The 22,424-nt window shown below is 46.1% G+C and overlaps 1 protein-coding gene across 3 annotated transcripts in view; it reads right to left on the bottom strand.

The window, feature by feature from the left end:
- The window catches only part of ZNF292 (zinc finger protein 292), a 191,282-nt gene extending 175,116 nt beyond the window's left edge, over positions 1-16,166 (bottom strand). The window contains exon 1 of one of the 3 annotated variants that reach the window (XM_033937210.1): positions 15,951-16,166. In XM_033937210.1, the coding sequence (XP_033793101.1) occupies positions 15,951-16,115 (165 nt within the window). In that variant the 5' untranslated portion in view covers positions 16,116-16,166. Of the gene's footprint in view, positions 1-15,263; positions 15,280-15,354; positions 15,376-15,950 lie in introns of those variants that run through there. The other 2 variants (XM_033937211.1, XM_033937212.1) reach the window with 2 other exon arrangements.
- Between the last annotated feature and the right edge of the window lie 6,258 nt (positions 16,167-22,424).

Below are 22,424 nucleotides of genomic sequence, written 5' to 3'. Positions count from 1 at the left end.
CTGTCTGTCTTCTCTCTGCATCTTCCATTTGCTCTGTTACTGTGCTTCTCCCTTCACCACCCCCCCAATTGGTCTTCTGCATTTCCCTTCCAGCGTCTTCTCCCCACTTTGTCATCCCCCTTTCCCTTCCAGCGTCTTCTCCCCACTCTGTCATCCCCCTTTCCCTTCCAGCGTCTTCTCCCCACTCTGTCATCCCCATTTCCCTTCAGCGTCTTCTCCCCACTCTGTCATCCCCATTTCCCTTCAGCGTCTTCTCCCCACTCTGTCATCCCCATTTCCCTTCAGCGTCTACTCCCCACTCTGTCATCCCCATTTCCCTTCAGCGTCTTCTCCCCACTGTCATCCCCATTTCCCTTCAGCGTCTTCTCCCCACTGTCATCCCCATTTCCCTTCAGCGTCTGTTCCTCTCCACCCTCCTTCAGCATCTGTTCCATTCCTTTCCACCACCACCACCACCATCCTTCCCTCTCGCCACCCCCTTCAGCATCTGTTCCTTTCTACTGCCCTTCTGCACCCCTCACGCGGTCCGACCACCTCTCTCCTACCTTCGTGGCACGTTACAACGTAATTTGTGCATGCCGATGGAGCCTGTGAGCTTGGTCCCCATTCCGTCCCCACAAACCATCTTGCTTCTGTGTTCCTATTTCCCCATTTCTAATATCTCCCCTATGTATCAGGCATTACCCCGTGTCCATATACTATCCCCATGTATGTCCCCTTTATGTCTCTGTCCCTATGCCCCATGCACATAATTTCCCCTCTGTTTCCGTTACCTTCTTGTGTCCAGATTTCCCCTCTCTTCCTCTTCCACACCAATGTGTCTCATCTCTGCAACCCCATCTAGCTTCTTTCTTCTTTCCCCCCCCCTGCTTCCAGCATCTGGCTCACCTACCTGTCCTTCCCTTTTTTTCCTGCTGTGGGTTTACTTCTCTCCCTCTTCCTCCCCTTGGCCCAGCATCTCTTTCCCTTTCACTCCCTCCTTCCTAGTGTGAGGGAACACGTGCGATCATGGATCGTGCGGTCCAGCAGCCCCCTCCCGCCCGATCTCCATCTCCCTCCCTCTTCTCTTCCCAGTGGCACGCTTTCAATAAGTCACGCACGCGCGGCTGCTTAAACTGTTGAATCTTCTCTTCTGACGCAACAGGAAGTTGCATCAAAGACGGTTCAACTCAAGTAGCCGCACGCGACTTATTGAAAGCATGCTGCTGGGAGAATTAAATTCAGTACCTAAGATAAGGTGGAGGGAGGGAGATGGCAGGATGCGGCGATTGGGTGGGGATGCTGGATCGCGCGATCGGGCTTACTTCACTGCGGAGACAAGATAATTCACCACTCCACAGGGTGGTGAATGTCCTTGTCCCCGTCCCCACAGCGACCATTTTTCCTCTTCCCGTTTCGGCGGATTACCCACGTGTAACAATCAACGTGTCATTCTCTAATCCACAGGTGTCAAAGTCGGTCCTCGAGGGCCGGAATCCAGTCGGATTTTCAGGATTTCCCCCAATGAATATGTATTGGAAGCAGTGCATGCAAACAGATCTCATGCATATTCATTGGGGAAATCCTGAAAACCCGACTGGATTCCGGCCCTCGAGGACCGACTTTGACACCCCTGCTCTAATCGGTGGCATGGAATGCTGCTACTATTTGGGTTTTTACCAGGTACTTGTGATTTGGATTGGCCTCTGTGAAGACAGGATACTGGGCTAGATGGACCATTGGTCTGATCCAGTAAAGCTATTCTTATGCTCTTATGTTCTAACTAGTATTTTAGCCCGTTACATTAACAGGTACTAGAATATATGTCTGTGTGTCTGGGCACGATGGACCTCAGGTCTGACCCAGTGGAGGCATTGCTTATGTGTCTTTATTTCTGTCTCTCTCTCCCTCCCGCTGTCTGTCTTTCTCCCTGGCCCCCTTTGTCTGTCTGTCTTTCTGTTTCTCTCCCTGTCCCTGTATCTTTCTTCTTTTCTTTCTATTTATCTGTCTCTCTCCCCGTCTCCTATGCAGCAGCATTTCTCTCCCACCACTTCCCTGTGCAGCAGCATTCCCTCCCCCTCCATTTCCTTCCCCCCACACCACTTCCCTGTATAGCAGCAGCGTTTCCCCTACCCCCATTTCCCTTCCCGCGGTCTGGACGGCTCCCTTAGTTTCTTACCGCCCCCCTCCCCTTCCCTTCCCACGGCCCTGACAAACCTTCCGATTCCAGTAGAGTCTGCAGCACTCTACATACTGCTATTTCGGGGCCTTCTACTGACCAGCAAATCAGGGGAGTAGAAGGCCCCGAAGAAGCATGTGTAGAGTGCTGCAGACGCTGCTTGAATCGGAAGGTTTCAGGACCCGCAGCCCTTGCCGGACCCGAAGCGAGCTCTGGGGTTTTTTTGGTTTTTTACGCAGGCCCAGCCGGAGCAGGAGGAGAAGCCTGGGAGGCAGGAATTAAAGTCCGTTGTGCTTCTTGGCCTTATCCTTCAGACGGCAAGAGCCGACAGGCTCCGCACCGCCGCGCACATGCGCACTCCTACCTGCGGATCCCTACAGCACACGGAAAACGGGAGCACGCAGGTGGTAGTGCGCATGCGCGCTTAGGGCTTTATTATATTAGATGACAGTAGGGAGGAAGAAATACCAGATGACAAAACTGGAAAGAGTTCTTTGCTGTCACCCCACAACAAGCCTCTAACCCAGTGTTCTTCAACCTTTTGACACCTACGGACCGGCAGAAGGAAAAATTATGTTCTTACCTGTTAATTTTCTTTCCCTTAGACGCAGCAGATGAATCCAGAGACCAATGGGGATAGCCCATATCTACCAGCAGGCGGAGATTGATTAACAGGTGGTCCTACTGGCTGGCACTCCTCCTGTTTATCCAGTATAGCTCCTTGCCCAAGCATCCGTAACCATCAATAGGCATAGCATGTAAAAAACCTCTTTCCCATAACAAATCTCAAAATGCAATAATACAGAAAACAACCTGCCATAATAACAAACTGCGAAAGTTGCAAAAGAAAAAACCGAGAGACAATATCCAGAAAGGGTGGGGCTCTGGATTCATCTGCTGCGTCTAAGGGAAAGAAAATTAACAGGTAAGAACATAATTTTTCCTTCCCTAGCAACAGCAGCAGATGAATCCAGAGACCAATGGGATATAGCAAAGCAATCCTCAATCTGGGTGGGAAGCAAACGCCGCCTCCGCAACAACTGAAGCACAAAACGCCCCTACTGCATGCGCCCCCACATCCAAGCAGAAATTCGGAGAGAAAGCACTCTCGGAAGACCAATTAGCCGCGAGACAAATCTCCTCAAAGGAAAAAACCTCTGGGCCGAGCCCAAGAAGTAGCCATCGCTTCGGAGGAATGGTCATGAAGTTCTTTCACCAACCGCTTCCCTGCCAGCAAGCAAGCATAAAGAATGTCCTCCTGGACCCATCGAGCGATGGAGGCCTCGGACACCGCCATACGTTTGAGGCGTCCCTTGAAGAATACAAAAAGGAGATATAACAACTAAAAGTCGTTAGAAACCGAGCTCACGGAGAACGCTACGTACATATCAAAAAATGCAGTGAATAAAAGCACTGCTCCCAATTTCTCCTCCCAGGAAGAAGGAAGGAAAAGCGAGCATGACATGAAAGAAATAGTGGTACCATCCGAACTGATACCCCATATTTTGGAAATCAGAAATAGGAATCCCCGTTGAACAAGGCCTGCAACATAGAAAACTGCAGAGCTGAAGCCATGGCCACAAGAAACCCCATGTTCAACAGCACAACCCTTTAGAATCCCAAAAGACAAGGATGAAATGAAGCCTTCGGTAAACTGAGAAGAAGTACGTGAAGATTGTACTCCAAACCGGGCTTTCTAAGAGGCGCATGAATATACCTTACTCTGTTTAGGAACTGAACTACATGAAGCTGAGAAGTAAGCGAAGAGCAATATACCTAGCCCTTGTAACAAGCCAAGAATGGCACTAGAAGCTGAAGGGAATTGAACGCTAAGCCCTCGGCAATACACTTGTGCCAAAAAGGAACTCTGGAGTGGTTCAAACGTTAAGAAGCACCCAAGAAAGGAAAAACCTCCAAAAGGAAGCAGAAGCCACAGGAGAAGACGTCCGTAGTACCTGGATAAGAGAAGAAACAACCTGCTTCGCATAACCCTTACACGTCAGCCAAGATTTTTCAAAAAACTAGGTCGTAATACTAAAGTAGTACAAATATCCATGTTGATCGGACCCTAGGTGAGCAAAGCCGGAGATACCAGGAAACTTCTTAGTCCGGCTGTCGAAAGACTCACCAAATCCGTATAGTAAGGATGGCGCCGCCAATCCAGAGATTCTACAAATACTGTGCCCGGAAAGCAAGCTCGAGATGGCAAATCCAAGCCATCATCAGCCAGCGGAAAACAATGAAAAAGAGAAGGCAGAGACGAGAAAGGAGCCACGCAGCTACCCCCTCTAACTCCCACTCCCTGGGCCTGCCGAAGAAGCTAGGAAGCTTAGAATTGAGAGACGAGGCCATGAGGTCTAGGTCAAGGAGATCTCAAGTCCATAAAAAGAGCTAGAACGCCTGAGCCACAAATCTCAATATCCAGGATGCAGAAGATTACACTATTACTAACATGCACACTTTCCAGAGCGTACACAGCGCTGTACGCTGTAACATACAAGAAATGGGCCATGCTCAAATTCCGGGGAGAGAAAGTCTATCCAAACTCTTATCCTGATCCATAAAAGGATCTGCCAACAGAAGAAGAAGATGAGAGTCCACCCATTGAAGCAGAACAACTTCACCTGCCAACTGAGTACAACACCTACTGCCCAAGCTGTAGAGAAATACCCCCATCCTAATACTGACCAAAAGGACCCTCAGCGGCAATCCGGAAGAATGATCTGAAGCTCCAGAAAGGTAGCCTGACCCTGCTCAAGAGTAGAAGAATGAACAAGTACTGAGTCGCCTCTGAAGACCAGACTCCTGGAGCTGAGGATGGAAGCCACCGAGCCCCCCAACCCGACAGCCCGGGATGGTCGGTGGTCATGAGCTAGTCCAGCAAACACCGAGGCATGCCTTGAAAAGAGAAATCGCGCTGAGCCACCAAATCATACAGAGCGATGCAGGAGGAGCATACCAAATAATTGGAGCCCTGAGATACCGGGAACCACCGGAACAAAAGCGACTGCTGTAGCGTAAGAAGGGGAAAGCAAACCGAAGTTCCCAGTGACTCTTGGTCATGGTAAGTGAAGAATACCAATCTGAGACCGAGACCCCACGCCCAAGTCTCCAGAAAGAAACACATGTCTCTCCTATATGAATAAAAACATCACCCCGATATACCTATAAATAGTACAGGAGAAAAGAGCGCTGTGCAAATTCGAAGATGCATGTGTAAAGAACTGAGGAAAAGATACCACCCTTTTCGTGTCAATCAAATGGCCCGACTGGAAGTCATCCGAATCAAGCAGGCAGTCAAGAAGAAATTAGATGAATCGCCTGGTAGCGCCAAAACGTTACCACCGCCCACATCACCTAAAACGTTTCTGAAGCCTTGGGTAGGCAAAATGGCATGTGCCAAAACCGAAAGCGCTGCTCCAAGAGAGGCAGACAAACCAAGTGCCGATTCAGAGTCCATAGAGAAAATGTAAATATACTCCCAGGTTGTCTGCAGAAATGTGTAACCCCGAGAAACTAATTCAGCAGAATGGGATCCAGCCTGCCCAATGCCCTCGTCTCGGGCACCATGCAGTAAATGGAACAACGTCCCTTAGTTCCCGAAGAACTACAAGAACTGTCCTGAGGACCAGTAACACTGAAAAGGGAAACACAAAACATAGAGACTCCAAGAACTAACTGGAAACCTGAGGAGGATGCAAAGATGCAAGCATCCTGAAAAATCTTCACAGCCCCCTGACCTGACATTATAGCGTCTTCTCCCTCATGAGAAAGCCTGAAGAGTCATTGGAAGAAGTCAAGATCCCCTCAGAATGAAGTGCAGAAGGTCAGGGAATGGCAGGATGAGATTATAGGATCTGCAAGAAGATTCTCCTAGGAAAAAACAAATTTCACAATGTAAAAAGGAATATACTGGAACCATGAAAACAGTACCAACCCCATGCAATATGAGCGAAATACATATGTCCTTTAAAGTGAATACGTACTAGACTCAATCAAGATGCTGCATCTACCGCCCTGTGGAAAACAACAGCATCCTTACAGGTTTCAGACAAAGCTCACATCGCTAATGAGAGCTTCAGGGATGAGGCTAACAGCCACATAGTGCGTGATCCTCAGCGGGTTTGATAGAATAGGTAACTGGCTCCTGGTTAAAAGGAACTGTACAGCCCTTCCTGTCTGGTCGGGGGACCCGTCTAGCATGTGCCATGAGAAAATGGTGACAGGAGAAACCAGCGTGATAAGCATGGAAATCTGAAGTCCAGGCCCCCTCAGAAATAGAGAAAGAGAGTCCTGGCCGCAGGAAGATGCGCAGTGTCATTATGCCCATAGGAGACAGCCCGAACTTGGAAACTGTTTGTACTACCTTTAGGCATATATATCCTGTGCCACTACTAGACACATGCAGCTCAGCACAGAGGCCCAAATAAGGACAGTTACCAACAGACAAAGGCTCAATCTGCAGGGACCCCAAGAGAGACAATGAGATACCTGTGTGAAATACAGGGCACTATCTTACTGCTGATCTCACCGTGCCGTGAGTTGCCGTATGTCGCCCCAGTCCGAAGACAAACCGAGACTGGGTGACCTAGCCCAGGTCAGAGTCTCTCTGGTAAACCCCTTGAGTGCTAACCCCAGAGTCCAATTAAACAAGCAGCTTCCTTCAAGGGAGTACAGCAGGAACACAGACATAGACATATAAACCTGCCCAAGCTTGTCCCAAAGCTGGTGAAACACATACAACTTGTCTGAACCGGAAAGGAGAGAAGCCCCGGCATACCCTGACCAAAGTCAGCTGGAAACAAACTACCGGAACGCTGCAGCCTGCAGCTCTCCCGCCATCGCCAGAGACCCAAGCGCACACCTGATTCTCACTGACACGTGGTCGCTGCATCAACGCTCCTAGAAACATAGTCGGATTCAAGCCCCGCAAAATTTACCCTGCCGCGGCTTGCATAGAAATAAAATCAGACTCAGGGAATAACCAGAAGAACGGCCCACAGCGCCGGAAAAAACATGTCCCATCTCATGCTGCTATAAACCGGCACCTGCACAATCAGCTGCACATGGCCATGACAAACACCGATGAAAGAGAGCCTCAGAATAAACAGTACTACTATTGCTACACTGAAACCCAACAATGAGAACAAGTGCGAGCATGAAATCGCACCGCTACTGCCGCGCTGTAACCAACAAGGAAACCAAGCGTGTACATGCAAAGGGCGGGAAGTCCCGGCTCCCTCCACGGATTTCTAGTCATAAAACTTAGCCTCAATAAAATATCCATGCCTTAAATGTACGTTGACCGAACCCACATTACTAAGACTCCCAAACAGAACCTGAAGTTCAAACAGACATACACACAAGGCCGGTTAGGGCTGGTTGAAGCCAGTTAAAGCTGGTTGATCAGCAGTAACCGAGCAGAATGGAGGAACTGTGGTCTCTTTTTTTTTTACAGAGAAGGGAAAGAAGAAAAAAATTGAGACCCAGTCAGACCCTCTATCACTGGAGGGAGGGTGAGGCAGGGACCTGGGGGGACCCAGGTGTAACCCCTAAAGCCGGCACCGTTCAGCCGGACACTCCTGTCTCACTGAAGAGAAAATCTCAACAGGAGAAATAGCATTGCCAGCTCACTGAAGAGAAACCTCAACAGGAGAAACAGAATGGCAGTCTCACTGAAGAGAAACCTCAACAGGAGAAAATAAAGTTCCAGCCACAGCCAGAATTCAGGAGCTAGTTGAATAGCGACCTTTTCCTGCTGGGAGATAGAGAATACTGGATAAACAGGAGGAGTGCCAGCCAATAGGACCACCTGTTAATCAGTTTCTCTATCTCCGTCTGCTGGTAGATGTGGGCTATTCCCATTGGTCTCTGGATTCATCTGCTGCTGTTGCTAGGGAAATAAAATTATTATTTTGTGGACTGGCACAGGTCCGCGGACCGGCGGATGAAGAACAATGGGCCAGACCCGTCCATCTCTACCCCAGACCCCACCCCCATAATAGTACTAATTGTAACACCATTTTTCCATTCATTTTTCATATAGATAGATAAGATATAGATTTGTATATACACACACACACACAATATAATCTTAACAACACATAATGGTTAACCACAGAATTAAACTACACAAAGCACACTGTATGCTTCTCAACATTCATTCCTACCAGAAAACCCCATGCAAATACAGGACCAAAAACTAAAAGTACTAATATATTCAAACGAAACCCTAAGATTCAAGACTTTGCATGCAGTACAACCCCAGAGAAAAAGAAACAAATGTATTTCTTCCTGAACAGTGCAAAATACAGACAGCAGATGTAAATTCTCAAAATTGACACAATTCAATCACTAAATTTAAAACTAAAATCATTCCCCCCTACCTTTGTTGTCTCCCTCCCTCCATGCTGTGCCTTACCATCTGGTCTGCTCCCACCTGGCCATTTTATGCCACCCCCGGTGTTATCTTCAGGCCAGCTCCCTTTTCCTCAGTGCTGCAGTGCACAAAGACGCGGGCAGCAGCTCCTTGTGTGTCCCGTGCAACGTCAGAGAGAAGGCTTCCGGTTCAGGCGTAGGAGCCGATGCCCACGGCTTTGTGTACTGCAGCACTGAGGAAGAGGGATCCAGCCTGAAGATAATGCTGCATCGACCACACTGCAGACCGGTGGCTGAAGAACACTGTCTCGGGCCCGATGCACGTGCCAGCCCTGTGGGCCGGCAGGAAATTTCTGTGGATCGGCGGTCGAAGAACACTGCTCTAACCTATTAAAAAGGATGTCCAAAATTTTTTGCTGCTTGGATATCTGTCCAGCTAATATGCTGGAGCACGCTCCTCCTGATTTTCTGTTAAGGCTGACATCCTTAATTAATGTATGCTTAGACAAAGGTATATATCGAAAATCAATATCAACCATTGCTTAGACCCCTATACCTAAAGAATCAGGTCTGGATTTAACTAAAGTCGAGATCTATAGATCAGTGGTTGGAATATCTTGGCCTGCCAAGCTGTTAGAATTCTCTGTTAATACTACCGTGTTTCCCCAAAAATAAGACAAGTCATATAATAATTTGGGGTCCACAAAATGCACTAGGGCTTATTTTCAGGAATGTCTCTTTTTTTGTGTGTACAACGATCATCTCTCACCCATCTCGTGCAGCATCTTTCTATCCCACCCTCCCCGTGCAGCAGAACTTCTAAAGCAATTTCATTGTGTTGCATTAGATCTAATCTAATCATTGTTCTTGTATGTCACATCTTCCCTATAAAATAGAGCGTTAAATGGTTAAAAAATAAACAAATTACAGATCATCCTTAAACAGAATTTCAGATGTCATAACATTTCTGAAATAAATAAAAAAAAGTCTTAAGATCTTTGTGGAACAGTTAATATGAAGCCATCCCTCCCCCCCCCCCCGTGCAGCAGAACCCCGCCAACCCATCCTCCTGCATAGCATCTTTCCATCTCTCCCCCTCATGCAGCAGAACCCCGACAACCATCCCACTACAAGGCCGACATACCTCTGTTTCAAACAGCAGTGGCAGGCTGCTTCATGGCCTTCCTCACCAGGAGAAAGTGCTGAAAATAAGCCCTGGCTTGATTTTTGGGGTAGGTCCTAATATAAGACATACCCCAAAAATAAGCCCTAGTTGGATCGACTCCAGAAGCTACTCCTGAATGTCCCTGACACTCCTCAGGTTCCCGGCAGCAGCACTTTCTCCTCCCTCCCCATGTGCAGCATCTTTCCTCCCCTCTTGCAAAGCATCTTTCCATCCCTCATTCCCATCCTACACAGCAGAACCCCGCTGACCTTCCCAGTGCAAGGCCGACATACCTCTTTCTAAACAGCAGTGATGGCAGCACTTAACAGGCTGCTTTGTGGCCTTCCCCTGATGTCAATAGTGATGTGGCACAGAGAAGACCCTGGTGGGGAAGGCCATGAAGCAGCCTGCCACTGCTGTTTGAAACAGAGGTTTATTTTGGGGGTATGTCTTATATTAGGACCTACCCCAAAAATCATGCCAGGGCTTATTTTCGGAAAAACACGGTACTACTATTAATTATTTCTAGAGCACTACCAGATGAGCACAGCGCTGTACAGAGTCACGAAGGAGATAGTCCCTACTCAAGAGAGCTTACAATCTAAACCAGGGGTGCCCACACTTTTTGGGCTTGCGAGCTACTTTTAAAATGACCAAGTCAAAATGATCTACCAACAATAAAATTTAAAAAAAACACAATGCACACTGTACGCATTGAATTGTTAATTATCATTCCTATTCCAGGGTTTTTCAAAGAGGTCAAAGCAGATGACTCTATGCACTATCACCTCAGTAACAACCATACAAAAATAGACAAATATACCCCCCTCCCTTTTTACTAAACCACGATAGCAGTTTTTAGAGCGCAGGGAGCTGCGCTGAATGCCCAGCGCTGCTCTCGACGCTCATAGGCTCCCTGCGCTAAAAAAACTCTATTGCGGTTTAGTAAAAGGGGACCTTAGTGCAAAATATAGACAGCAGATATAAATTCAGACACAATTTGATCACTAAATTTAAAATAAAATCATTTTTCCTACCTTGTCTGGTGATTTCATGAGTCTCTGGTTGCACTTTCTTCTTCTGACTGTGCATCCAATCTTTCTTCCCTTCTTTTAGCCTGTATGCTTCCTCTCCTCCAGACCTCGTTCCCTCCCCCAACTTTTCCTTCCTCTCTCCCTGCCCTTTCTTTCTCTCTGCCTCCCTTTCTTTTTTTTTCTGTTTCTCTTCTTTCCTTCTGTCTCCCTGCCTGCTCTTTTTCTTTCTTTCTCCCTGCCCTCCCCCAAGCCACTGCCATCAGGGACTAGGACCCAAACCGCCACCAATAACAGGTCCCCAAACCGCCACCAATAACAGGCCCGAAAGCCGACGCCGCCCCAAGCTCTCCCTGCTTCGGCCGACCAGCATTCCTCTCCCCGACGTCAATTCTGCCGTCGGGGAGAGGAAGGCTGATTGGGCCAAGATCGCGATCGACCTATTGGGGGAAATGCTGCCGGGTCCTGCCTTCGCGGAAACAGAAAGTAGGCAGGACCCGGCAGCAAGAAGAGCAAATGCTTCACTAACCTATCTCCTGCCTTAGCCCATAGCGAATGCTTGCTTCAGGGCTCTCAACATGTGCATGCCGGCTTCCCTTTCCCCCCCCCCCCCTGGACATAGCTTCCAGTTTCGGAAGGAAGAGAAGGGAAGCCGGCACGCACACGTTAGAGCCACGAAGCATAAGTTCGCTGCGGGCTGAAATCTCCAAGCCGGTTTTTTTTTGTTTTTTTATAATGTTCAGCAGCAGCGGCGGCAGCAGATGACAGCTGGGCAGACCGCCCAGCTAAAAGGCCCTAGAGAGAACACTGAAGAGGAAGGCTGATCGGCCCGGTAGATCAAGATGGCAACACGAGTCTATCACGGAGCCCGGGATGGGCTCCGCGATCGACTCGCGTTGCCTTCCTGAGCTACTGGTCGATCGCGATCGATGTGTTGGGCACCCCTGATCTAAACAGTCAAGACAAACAGGATGCCGGAGCTACCGTCAATCCCTCCCTCCCTCACAGCTACTTTGTGCAACTAGCTCCAGCTCCCTGCACCACCAGGGCAGTACTGGAGGCCCTGGTAGTGAGGTGGATCCCAGAAGGAGGGCGGAATATCTGTTTGGTTTCACCACAGGACAACCAAGGCAATACTGGTGGCCCACAGTGGGTCTGGGAGGAGGCAGACTGGCTCTCTGTACTATGGTGGATCCGAGGGGGGCAGACTGCCTGTCTATACCACTAGGGCAGTACTGGAGGCCCCGCAGGGGGTCCGTAAAAGGCAGGTATCTCAAACTCCCTCCTTGAGGGCCGCAATCCAGTCGGATTTTCAGGATTTCTCCAATGAATATGCATTGAAAGCAGTGCATGCACATAGATATCATGCATATTCATTGGGGAAATCCTGAAAACCCGACTGGATTGCGGCCCTCAAGGAGGGACTTTTGTGGGTCCGGACTGACTGGCTGTTTTGCTACAGAGCCAGCAGAAAGGACACCAGTAAAGGAAGGAGAGGTTGCTTCTGCCCCGGTACTTGAATATAAATCAGTGTATCGCAAATTGTGTGTCACGGCACACTAGTGTGCCTCCTGAAATTTCAGGTGTTCTGCGAGATGCTGGAGAGGAGGAGAGGCACTGGCTTACTGCCTATAGGTAATAAACCGGCATCAGTGCCTTTCCTCTTCTCCGTGTGTCTTCCCTGCCGGGACCCCCCATTGGGAGGGCCTTTGTGAATGCACGTGACATCATCACATCAACGTCGCACACATCCGAGATGCCTGACAAAACATCTAAAAACTAAGTACTGTTCTGGACTCTTGCCTGATTTTCAGAGACCAGATTGATTCCCTGGTCAAAACATTTTTTTGTAGGCTAGACAATTAAGAGTGATAAGATTCACCCTAAACCAGACCAGCTTTAGAATAATTGTGCAGGCTGTTCTGCTTCCATATCTAGATTACTGTAATTTCTTATACAATAGAATCACCGAAAGGAAAAGAAATTGCAACTGCTTCAAAATACATCAGCTAGACGTCAGAGAGAAGACTTCCAGTTCAAGCGCAGGACGCGCGTAGGAACCTCTGCCCATGACTTTGTGCACTGCAGCATTGAGGAAGAGGGAGTCAGCACGAAGACAACGTCGCATCGATCACACCGTGAACCGGCGGCTGAAGAGCACTGTTTGAGGCCCGATGCATGTGCTGGCCCTGCGGACTGGCAGGAAATTTATACGGACCAGCAGTTGAAGAACACTGGTCTACATTACAAGGCAATGTATGGAGAGAACTGTAACGGGCTAATATCAGAAATTAAAGTAATCTAGATATGGAAGAGGCACTGTGGAGGTCTTAAGGTATGAGAAGAGCATGTAACCTTAATTCTGATAGAGTTCTCTCCGGAGATACATTGGCTTGTAATGTATACCATGCAAGCAATCAAATTGAACTCTTTCATTGGCACCCAGTGTAACTCTTCCAGTAGTATCTGGCCTTCTCGAATTTGCCTACCTGGAAAATTAGTCTAGCTGCTGTATTTTGAAGCAGTTGCAATTTCTTTCCCTTTCAGTGATGCCATTATATAAGAATTAAGGTTACACACTTCTCATACCTCAAGACCACCATAGTGCCTCAAATTGGTCTTCCCTTCGCCCCAACAAGTTCAATGGAAAAAGCTATTTAAGTCTACCTTTGAAATCCAGGACCCTAAAGTTTGGAATAGCCTACCATGGAGTTTGTGCCAGCTCCCCTCTTACTACAACTTCAGAAAGATGCTGAAGACATCTCTTTTCTCCTTGTAACTTACTTGAGACGCACCCTTTTAAGTCTTAAGAACCTCACTGTGGCCTCAATAGATTCTGCAACTCTTTTGTAAACCGCAATGATTCCTAGCTGAAATTTGCAGCATATAAGAAGCCATATAGTATGATACCAAAAAGACCTGAAGATTAATCTACTGGTTAGAGCACTGGGTTGCAGCCAGGGAAGCCAAGTTCAAATCCGGCTGCTGTTTCTCGTGATCTTTGGCAAATCATTTAACCCTGCCTTCTGGGGTCACATTTGTCCCCGCAGAATCTATCTCCATCCCAGCAAGTTCTGTCCCCCATCCATCCCTGCAAGCTCTGTCCTCATCTGCACAAGCCTTAAACATTTAAAAATCTTAAGTGTTTGTGGCTTGTTCAGATGAGGACAGAGCTTGCAGGGATGAGACAGGAACAGAATAGGGATGGAGATAGATCCCATGGGGAAAAGGACAAATTTGTCCCAGTGTCATTCCCTAGGACAGAGAAATACTTTCCCCCTCTTCTATTAAACTACGCTAGCAGTTTTTAGCACAGAGAGCAGCGCTGAATGGCCCGCGCTGCTCCCGCTCATAGGAATTCTATGAACGTCGGGAGCAGCGCGAGCCATTTAGCACGGTTCACCGCGCTAAAAACTGCTAGCACAGTTTAATAGAAGAGGGCGTTTGTGTTCTTGAATGTAAATCGCCTTGCTTTGCTTGAGCTACTTTGAAAAAAATGTATGAAATATAATTCAGATTCAAAAGATAACAATATATTCAATGTCACAACTGTGCCCAGAAATTACCAATTTACACTCATCCTGAATATTTTTTTTTTCAAGCTATAAGAAACATGTGAAGAACTTATTAACCACAGAGATTAAATTTTTACAAAATTCTAAGATCTTATTGAACTTTGTTATTACCTAAAAATATAAATTGTGATATGTCACAAAATTTTAACTATTAGGAAACATACAAAGAGACTGAAACAAAGCAGTTTATCAAGAAATTAAATATCTACTCATGTTCACTGCAGTAGGTACACGAAGGAACCTTTTCCTGTCTGATTAAAAACAATTCCTGAGTAAGCTCAATTCCAAGAGTTCCTTTACCAGTAAAAAATATAAATATCAATAAAACCATATAGGGAAAAAAATAAATCAACAAACAACACAAACTCAAGTAGTAGATTTTAAAATAAACTGAACAAAATGTTTCTTTACTCAACATGTATAGTAATTAAACTCCAATTCATTGCCAGAGAATGTGGTGAAAGCAGTTAAATTAGCAGGGTTTAAAAATGGTTTGGCTAATTTCCTAAAACAAAAGACCATAAGCCATTGTAAAGATGAACAGCGTTGCTTATTCTCAGGATAAGCAGCATACAATCTGTTTTACTCTTCGGGATCTTGCCATTTACTTATGACTTGGATTGGAAATTGGACACCGGGCTTGATGGACCTTGTCTGTACCAGTATGGCAACTCTTCGGTTGTTATGTCATTTACACTAAGGCAATAACTTCATAAGAATGCAATTTTTGAAGAACACGTGGAGCATCAAACCTTGGAGCACCTGTGCATTATTTAAGTACATCAGTCAAATATTTTAGGCATCAGAGGACGCACAAAATAGAATCTCTCTCAAACGATAAGAAATTTCAAACTGCAGATTTTCCCACTCTAAAGTCTACAACAGCGACAAAAGTAAACAAAGTTAAACCAAACGCAATTCCTAAACTCATCTGGGGGGGGGGGGGAGTACACGACCTGCAGGGTAATCACAAGGACACGGGAATCTGCTTTCTTGGACCACAGGCAACAAAGGACTTTAGGGCGCTCCCGGCCCTACAGAACCCACCACCATCACCACCACCACATCCAAACACAACCGGGGGATTAAAACCGAGCCACGCAAGGCCATTCTCCGAGCACGGAATCTCCGCGCACAATCACACAAGCTCGCACCAAGCGGGAAGGGAAGGAGAAAAAAAAAAGGGGGGGGGGAGAAAAAAAAAAAGGGGGGGGGGAGAAAAATGGGCGGGGACGGGCTCCGTAATCTCTGCTTAAGCAAATGAAAGGCGATGAAAACATTGGAGCGCACCTCGGCGAGGTTACCGTCGGAGCAGGGAGAGGAGGGGGGGGGAGCAGCAGGGAGAGCGGCGAAGGGCATCCCGGAGAAAAAGCCGGAGTCCATGCAACCCCCCTGAGCAATAACAACAAGGCGGCTCTTGCAGCCGCCTCCTAAGCCCCCAAAGAGACAGACGGCGAGGGCGCACGAGCGACCTGTAGCGATGCGCGCGACGGCGGCGGCGGCGGCACCACCCCCTCCTCAACCACCAACGTTCCGAGCAGGCCCGGCCTCCAGACGACGAGTCCCGGCCGCTGCTCCCCTCACACAAAGGGCCGGGGGTGGTGGAGGAGGAGGAGAAGGGGGGGCCGGCGCCGCGTCCTCACCTGGCAGAAGCGCTGGCAGTAGTCGGTCGCCGCCTGCACGCCGGGCTCCCCGCTCTCCCTCAGCCGGCTCTCCAGCTCCTGCAGCCGCGCGCTCAAGTGCGGCGCCTCGGAGAGCGCGTCCGCCTCGCCTCCGCAGCCCTCCTGCTCGGCCTCCTCGTCCGCCATCTTCACACCCAGCTCCGTCGCGTACGCACCAGCCTCGGTCACGTGGTAAACAATGCCACGTTCTAGAGCGAGCGAGCGGCGGAGGGGGCGGGGTCACGTCCCGCGCGTGGCACCCGGTTTTTCTGGGTTCTTCGGGGGGGGAGGGGGGTTCGGAGCAGCCAGGGTACGAGAGTCGGTGAGGCGGCTGTCTCTCTAGACTTTAGGCACCCTAGGCAAACCTAGGCAGTTAATCTTCAGGCACAATGGGGTGCTCCTTTTACAAAGGCGCGCTAGCGGTTTAACGCGCCTAATAGCGCGCGCTAAACCGCCTGACGCACTTGCCGCTGCCCCTTCCTCTTGAGCAGGTGGTAGTTTTTGGCCAGCGCAGGGTTAGCGCGTGATGAAAAGTCGCGCGCGTTAATCCTGCTAGCACGGCTTAGTAAAAGGAGCCCCTCAAAACCCCTAAACTACCCCTCTCAGAATAATCTGGGTAAATAGGGCAGTTTGAAAAAGCAAACACTTTGCAGGTGCCCTACTACTATTTATCATTTCTGTAGCACTGAAAGGTGTACGCAGTGCTGTACCCCTGCATTTAATATGTACAGCTAGTGGTGTAGTAAGGGGGGGAGGGCGGTCCACCCCCAGTGCCATCTTCCTCTAGGTACCAGACAACCCTCCTCCTCTCCATCTCCCCTTCCCACTCCTTCCCCTGTACCTGCCGTGCATGCGCCCTTTCTTCCCATGTACCTTTTAAACTTCGGCGCCAGCACTCACCAACTTATTACCGCACATCTGCATCTGGGAAGTGACATCAGAGCGCTGACGCAGGCAGTAAGCTGGTAGCTGCTGGGCCGAAGTGTTTTTTAAAAAAATTTTATTTTATTTATTTCTAATTATACAAAATTTACAAGAATATATCTTGCTTCAATAAACACAGGGAGGAAAAACAATCCAAAAGTAATACAAATTCATTCTTACAAATATACTTTCTTTATCCCCTTATAATGGGGGGATGGTCAAACAATAATTTATGAGAGAAAATTAAAGAGGAATTTATTTAACAAATAGGCTTAATGTATCTAAGCACCGGCTTTACTTCTATTATCCCTCAGTCCTTAATGATCTTCTTAACACCCAAGATTTCCTTCAGATGATTTGGAGAGAAAAATGTGTATTTAACTCCTAAATGCCTAACCAAGCATTTGCAGGGGTATGCTAAAAGAAACGTTGCTCCCAAATTGATAGTGTCTTGACGCATAGAAAGAAATTCCTTTCATTGTGGAATGAGGAAAACGTCTGGGACACTGTGCTACAGGGATACAAGCTATACCGCAGAGACAGAGTGAGTCAAAAAGGTGAGGGTATTGCCCTATACATCAAAGAGGCAATTGAGTGTACCGGAGAGAACATGCCGTAAATGAAACATAAGGTAGAGTCTCTATGGGTCAAAATTCCAGGAACAAATGGAACGGAAATGAAGATCAGCATCTACTACTGACCCCCAGGGCAGTCCGAAGAAATTGATGGAGAAATGACGGATGAGATTAAACGCAACTGCAAGGGAGGCAATGCAGTTATCATGGATGACTTCAATTATCCGGGGATAGAATGGAACCTAGGCACCTCCGGCTGCGGTAGAGAGACCAAGTTCCTGGAACAACTTGTCAAGGAAAATACAAGAGGAAATGCAATTCTGGACTTAATTCTAAATGGACTACGAGGACCGATGCAAGGTGTAGAAGTAGCAGGGACGCTGGGAAGCAGTGATCACAATATGATCCGCTTCAACCTGTCACAGGGGTAAAACATTGATCCAGAACGGCGGCCATGGCACTGAACTTCCGAAAAGGGAATTACGAAGGGATGAGACTCATGGTGGGGAAGAAGATTAAGAAGAGGATAGGCACTGTAAAAACGCTAGAACAAGCATGGTCCCTTTTTAAGGACACAGTCACTGAGGTGCAAAATCTATATATACCACGTATCAACAAGGGATCCAAGAGGAAAAAGAACAAGGAAGTGATCAGAGACAAGAAGACTTCGTTTAAGGAATGAAAAAGGTCAAAAACTGGAAAAAGCACAAACAACATCAAAGCAGGTCCCATAAGGCAGTAAGAGGGGCCAAAGGAGACTATGAGGAAAAAATAGCCAAGGAGGCAAAAAACTTCAAGCCGTTCTTTGAATATATTAAGGGGAAACGACCCACAAAGGAAGCGGTGGGGCCGTTGAATGACCATGGAATAAAGGGAGTGCCAAAGGAGGACAAAGCCATAGCTGACCACATTTTTTGCATCTGTATTTACCAAAGAGAATATACACAACATTCCGGAAGCCGACAGGCTATACGCAGGAAATGAAGACGGGAAACTGACAGGGTTGACGGTCAGTCTAGAAGAGGTATGCATGCAGATTGATAGGCTTAAAAATGATAAATTCCCGGGACCAGTTGGCATCCATTTGAGGGTAAGCAAGGAACTGAAAGGGGCTATAGCTGAAGTGCTTCTACTAATATCCAATCTGTTGATCAAATTGGGAAGGATTCTGGAAGACTGGAAAGTGGCAAATGTTAAGCCGATCTTCAAGAAAGGTTCGAGGAGAGATCCGGGAAACTACAGACCGGTGAGTCTGATCTCAGTACCGGGAAAGATGGTAGAGGCACTGATAAAGGACCGTATCATTGATCACCATGATGGACACGATCTGATGAGGACCAGCCAGCACGGCTTCAGCAAAGGAAGATCTTGCTTGATGAACTTGCTGCACTTCTTCAAGGGAGTAAACATGCAGATAGACAAGGGTGACCCGATCGACATTGTATATCTGGATTTTCAGAAGGTGTTCGACAAATTGCAAGCCATGGAATTGAGGGTGAAATACTCACATGGATTAAAAACTGGCTGGCAGATAGGAAACAGATAGTGGGGGTAAATGGACAATACTCGGACTAGAAAAGCATCACGAGTGGAGTGCCGCAGGGTTCGGTGGGGGAGAATTCAGACAGTAAAAATGATGATTTTGCCTGTAGTTTGCTACCAAATGGGAATGTTGCCAGTGTATTTTCATGGGTCCTTGTACAAGAAACTGAATGGTATTCTTACTAAATTTATTTGGCTGGGTAGAATTGCTTTAGTATCTTTACAAAAGCCGATTGTGGAGGGTGGCATAAATTTTCCCAACTTTTATAGGTATCATCAGGCCTATATAATGTGTCAGGGAATGTATTGGATCCTCCCCAAGCTCATGGAGCATCTCCCAGATTGGCTATACCTATAATAGAAAATTATGTCCCCTATGAGACTATCTCATGTATTAAGTATCAGACTAATAATAATAACAGTTTATATACCGCAGGACCGTGAAGTTCTATGCGATTTACAATGAATTAGAAAGATTCTACAAATTGAATGGAACTTTCATAGTTGGAGATTAGTGGTTAACAGTTTACGAGATCAGATTTGGGGGTGGGATTGTGATGGGGTCTTTTGTACAGATTCGTTACCTAGGTATTTCAAGAACAGATATACTAAGGACAACATTATAATATTGGACACATGGAAAACAATTAAATTTATTGATAAATTAACAGATATTCCTATAATGAAATCTACTTTTCAGTCCTTATGGTTAAACTCCAAGATTGGATGCAGGCAGGTATTCGGACATTGGATGATGTTTTATCTAATGGGAAACTGCTTGATTTTTCACGGCTGCAACAATCATTTTTTATGTTAAAGTCTCAACATTATAGGTGGTTGCAGTTGAAGCAGGCTATTCAGAGTGGGTTCCCTGAATTGAAGTTATTATAACTTGCAGATTCTTTGCTACCAGACAGATTTAGTAGGACATCAGGCCGCCCAGTGGTACAAATTAATTTCTGAATTTTTTAAATAAAAAGCCAAAAAATAGTCTTAGAGACATTTGGAGCATCGAGATAAAACAGTATATTTCTGTATCTTGTTGGCTACGAATTTGGACTTGAGGTTGAAATGTACAGCGTCAGCTTCTATGAGACAAACATGGTTATTTTTATTACAAAGGACTTTTTGGACCCCAGTTCGTTTACAAAAACTTGACCTAAGTCTAATAGATGCTGGCATTGTCATATTAATATAGGGACTCTGGATCATCTGCTATATTTTTGTCCATTGATACTTAATTTCTGGAGGTCAATTTTGGGACAAATAAATCTTATTCTTGAGTCATCTATTCCCTTAACTTATGAAGCCATAATTTGTGGTATGTTACTATACGTTAAGCCTACTTTGGATAAATATAAAAGCTGTCTTTTCTTGATCATGAGAGGAATAGCTATCCAAACGGTCACACATAACTGGAAGAGCCACGACAGAATAAATTACACCTTTTGGTGGGTAAATGTGTGTACCACATATAAATATGAGAGAATGAATGCGTAATGTATGGGGTTTAGTAGTTCATTTAATAAAGTGTGGAGCCCATTGACTACCTCGCAATAAGGATCATGTATCTCTCCTTTTTCTTAGATTTCCTTACACATCCAGGGTGGGAGGGAAATGTATTTTGAGGATTAAAATTACTTAATTATAATATTGTAATCATATCATATGTCTTATTGTATTAATAATTAGGAGGAGGGTGGGAGAAAATGATTGTTTTATGTATTACTTCTGTAGTTAATAGTGCATTTTATGCAGTATTTTATGTTCAATTAATTGTATTGCACTGTCAAAGTTTGAAAATCAATAAAGATTAAAAAAAAAAAACCACCTATCGAACAAAGTGGTCTTAATTAATTTCCGAAAACTGCAATAGGATAACATAGCTTGCTGAATACATTTACCTAGCCAAGATTCTTGCCTACCAGTTTGAAATACTAGGGTCCTATCTAAGAAGGTCTTATATCTACACCCATTAATTTTTGGATAAGCAAATAAGTAGAAGTTTCTAGTTTCTCTTGATGGTCTATGCAACACAAAATGAGGAAAAAGGTAAGCTGGAGACAATCCCGATATCAGCTTAAAGCAGATGCAGGAAAATTAGAATAATACTCTTGCCTCCAAAGGCAGCCAATGAAGTAAATGATAATATGGACTAATATGGTCGTTCTTTTTTAAACCAAAAATCAATCGAACAGCTGTATTCTGAATTATCCTTAATTTCCTTATAATTTTTTGGGTGCTTCTAAATAGATGATGTTACAATAGTCTAAAATAGATAAAATTAATGCCTGAACCAATAGTCTGAATGATAAAGGAGTAAGCCAATCAAACCACCCATGATATGTCTTTTTAAATTGTTCCCATGTCTTGAATGCTTTGAGTGAGGAAATGTGGCTTTGTTAATTAGTGTTTGTTAAGCTTTGTTGTTGTCGTTTTTTTATTTATATATCATTTTTCAAGTATCCACTTGTACAGAAAGGTAAGGTTAAAAAGGAAATAAAGTATAATACAAATTATAATCTAGTAACCCAATTTATCTTAACCATAATTCAAGTCCTCAATATGGGTCCAAGATGTAGAATCAGCGAGAATTTAACAGAAATCGAAATAAAAAATTAACAATTATATTGGCTGAGACAGGAGATTAAGCAATCTAAGAGTACTTCATATTCCTCCTCCTATTTTCAGTCGAGCAGCTGACAAGAAGGTTGTCAGTTGGCTAGGATCAAAGAAAGCATATTTTTGCATTTGGTAAACTATCAAACATTTAAATGGGTGACGAAGAAAGTAAGGGCTCCTTTTATCAAGGCGCGCTATGGGGATTAGTATGTCAGACATTTCATCTCTTTTTTCTTAAAGGACCCACGGCGACTAGAGGGCATCCATGGAAAATCAATGGTGAGAAATTTCATGGCGATACCAGAAAATACTTCTTCACCGAAAGGGTGGTTGATCGCTGGAATAGTCTACCACAACAGACATGAAGGTTGCCAATCAAGTGGAGAAGGCTTCCTCCAGGGCAAGACAAATGATGGGGTGTATCCGCAGAGGTTTCATCAGCAGGAGACCTGAAGTTATGATGCCGTTGTACAGAGCCATGGTGAGGCCTCACTTGGAGTACTGTGTTCAGTTTTGGAGACCACACTACCGAAAGGACGTGCTGAGGATCGAGTCGGTTCAGCGAACGGCCACCAGGATGGTCTTGGGGCTCAAGGATCTCACGTATGAAGAAAGATTTAAAAAATTGCGGCTGTACTCACTTGAGGAAAGAAGAGAACGGGGAGATATGATTGAAACATATAAGTACATCACGGGATGCATCGAGTCAGAAGATGATATCTTCTGGCTCATGGGACCCTCGACCACCAGAGGACATCCGCTGAAGATTAGGGGAGGGAAGTTTCATGGCGAC

The sequence above is a fragment of the Geotrypetes seraphini genome, chromosome 3, assembly GCF_902459505.1.
Source record: "Geotrypetes seraphini chromosome 3, aGeoSer1.1, whole genome shotgun sequence".
NCBI lineage: Eukaryota > Metazoa > Chordata > Amphibia > Gymnophiona > Dermophiidae > Geotrypetes > Geotrypetes seraphini.
The sequence above is the reverse complement of the archived record's forward strand: the minus strand, read 5'-3'. Positions and strand labels throughout refer to the sequence as shown.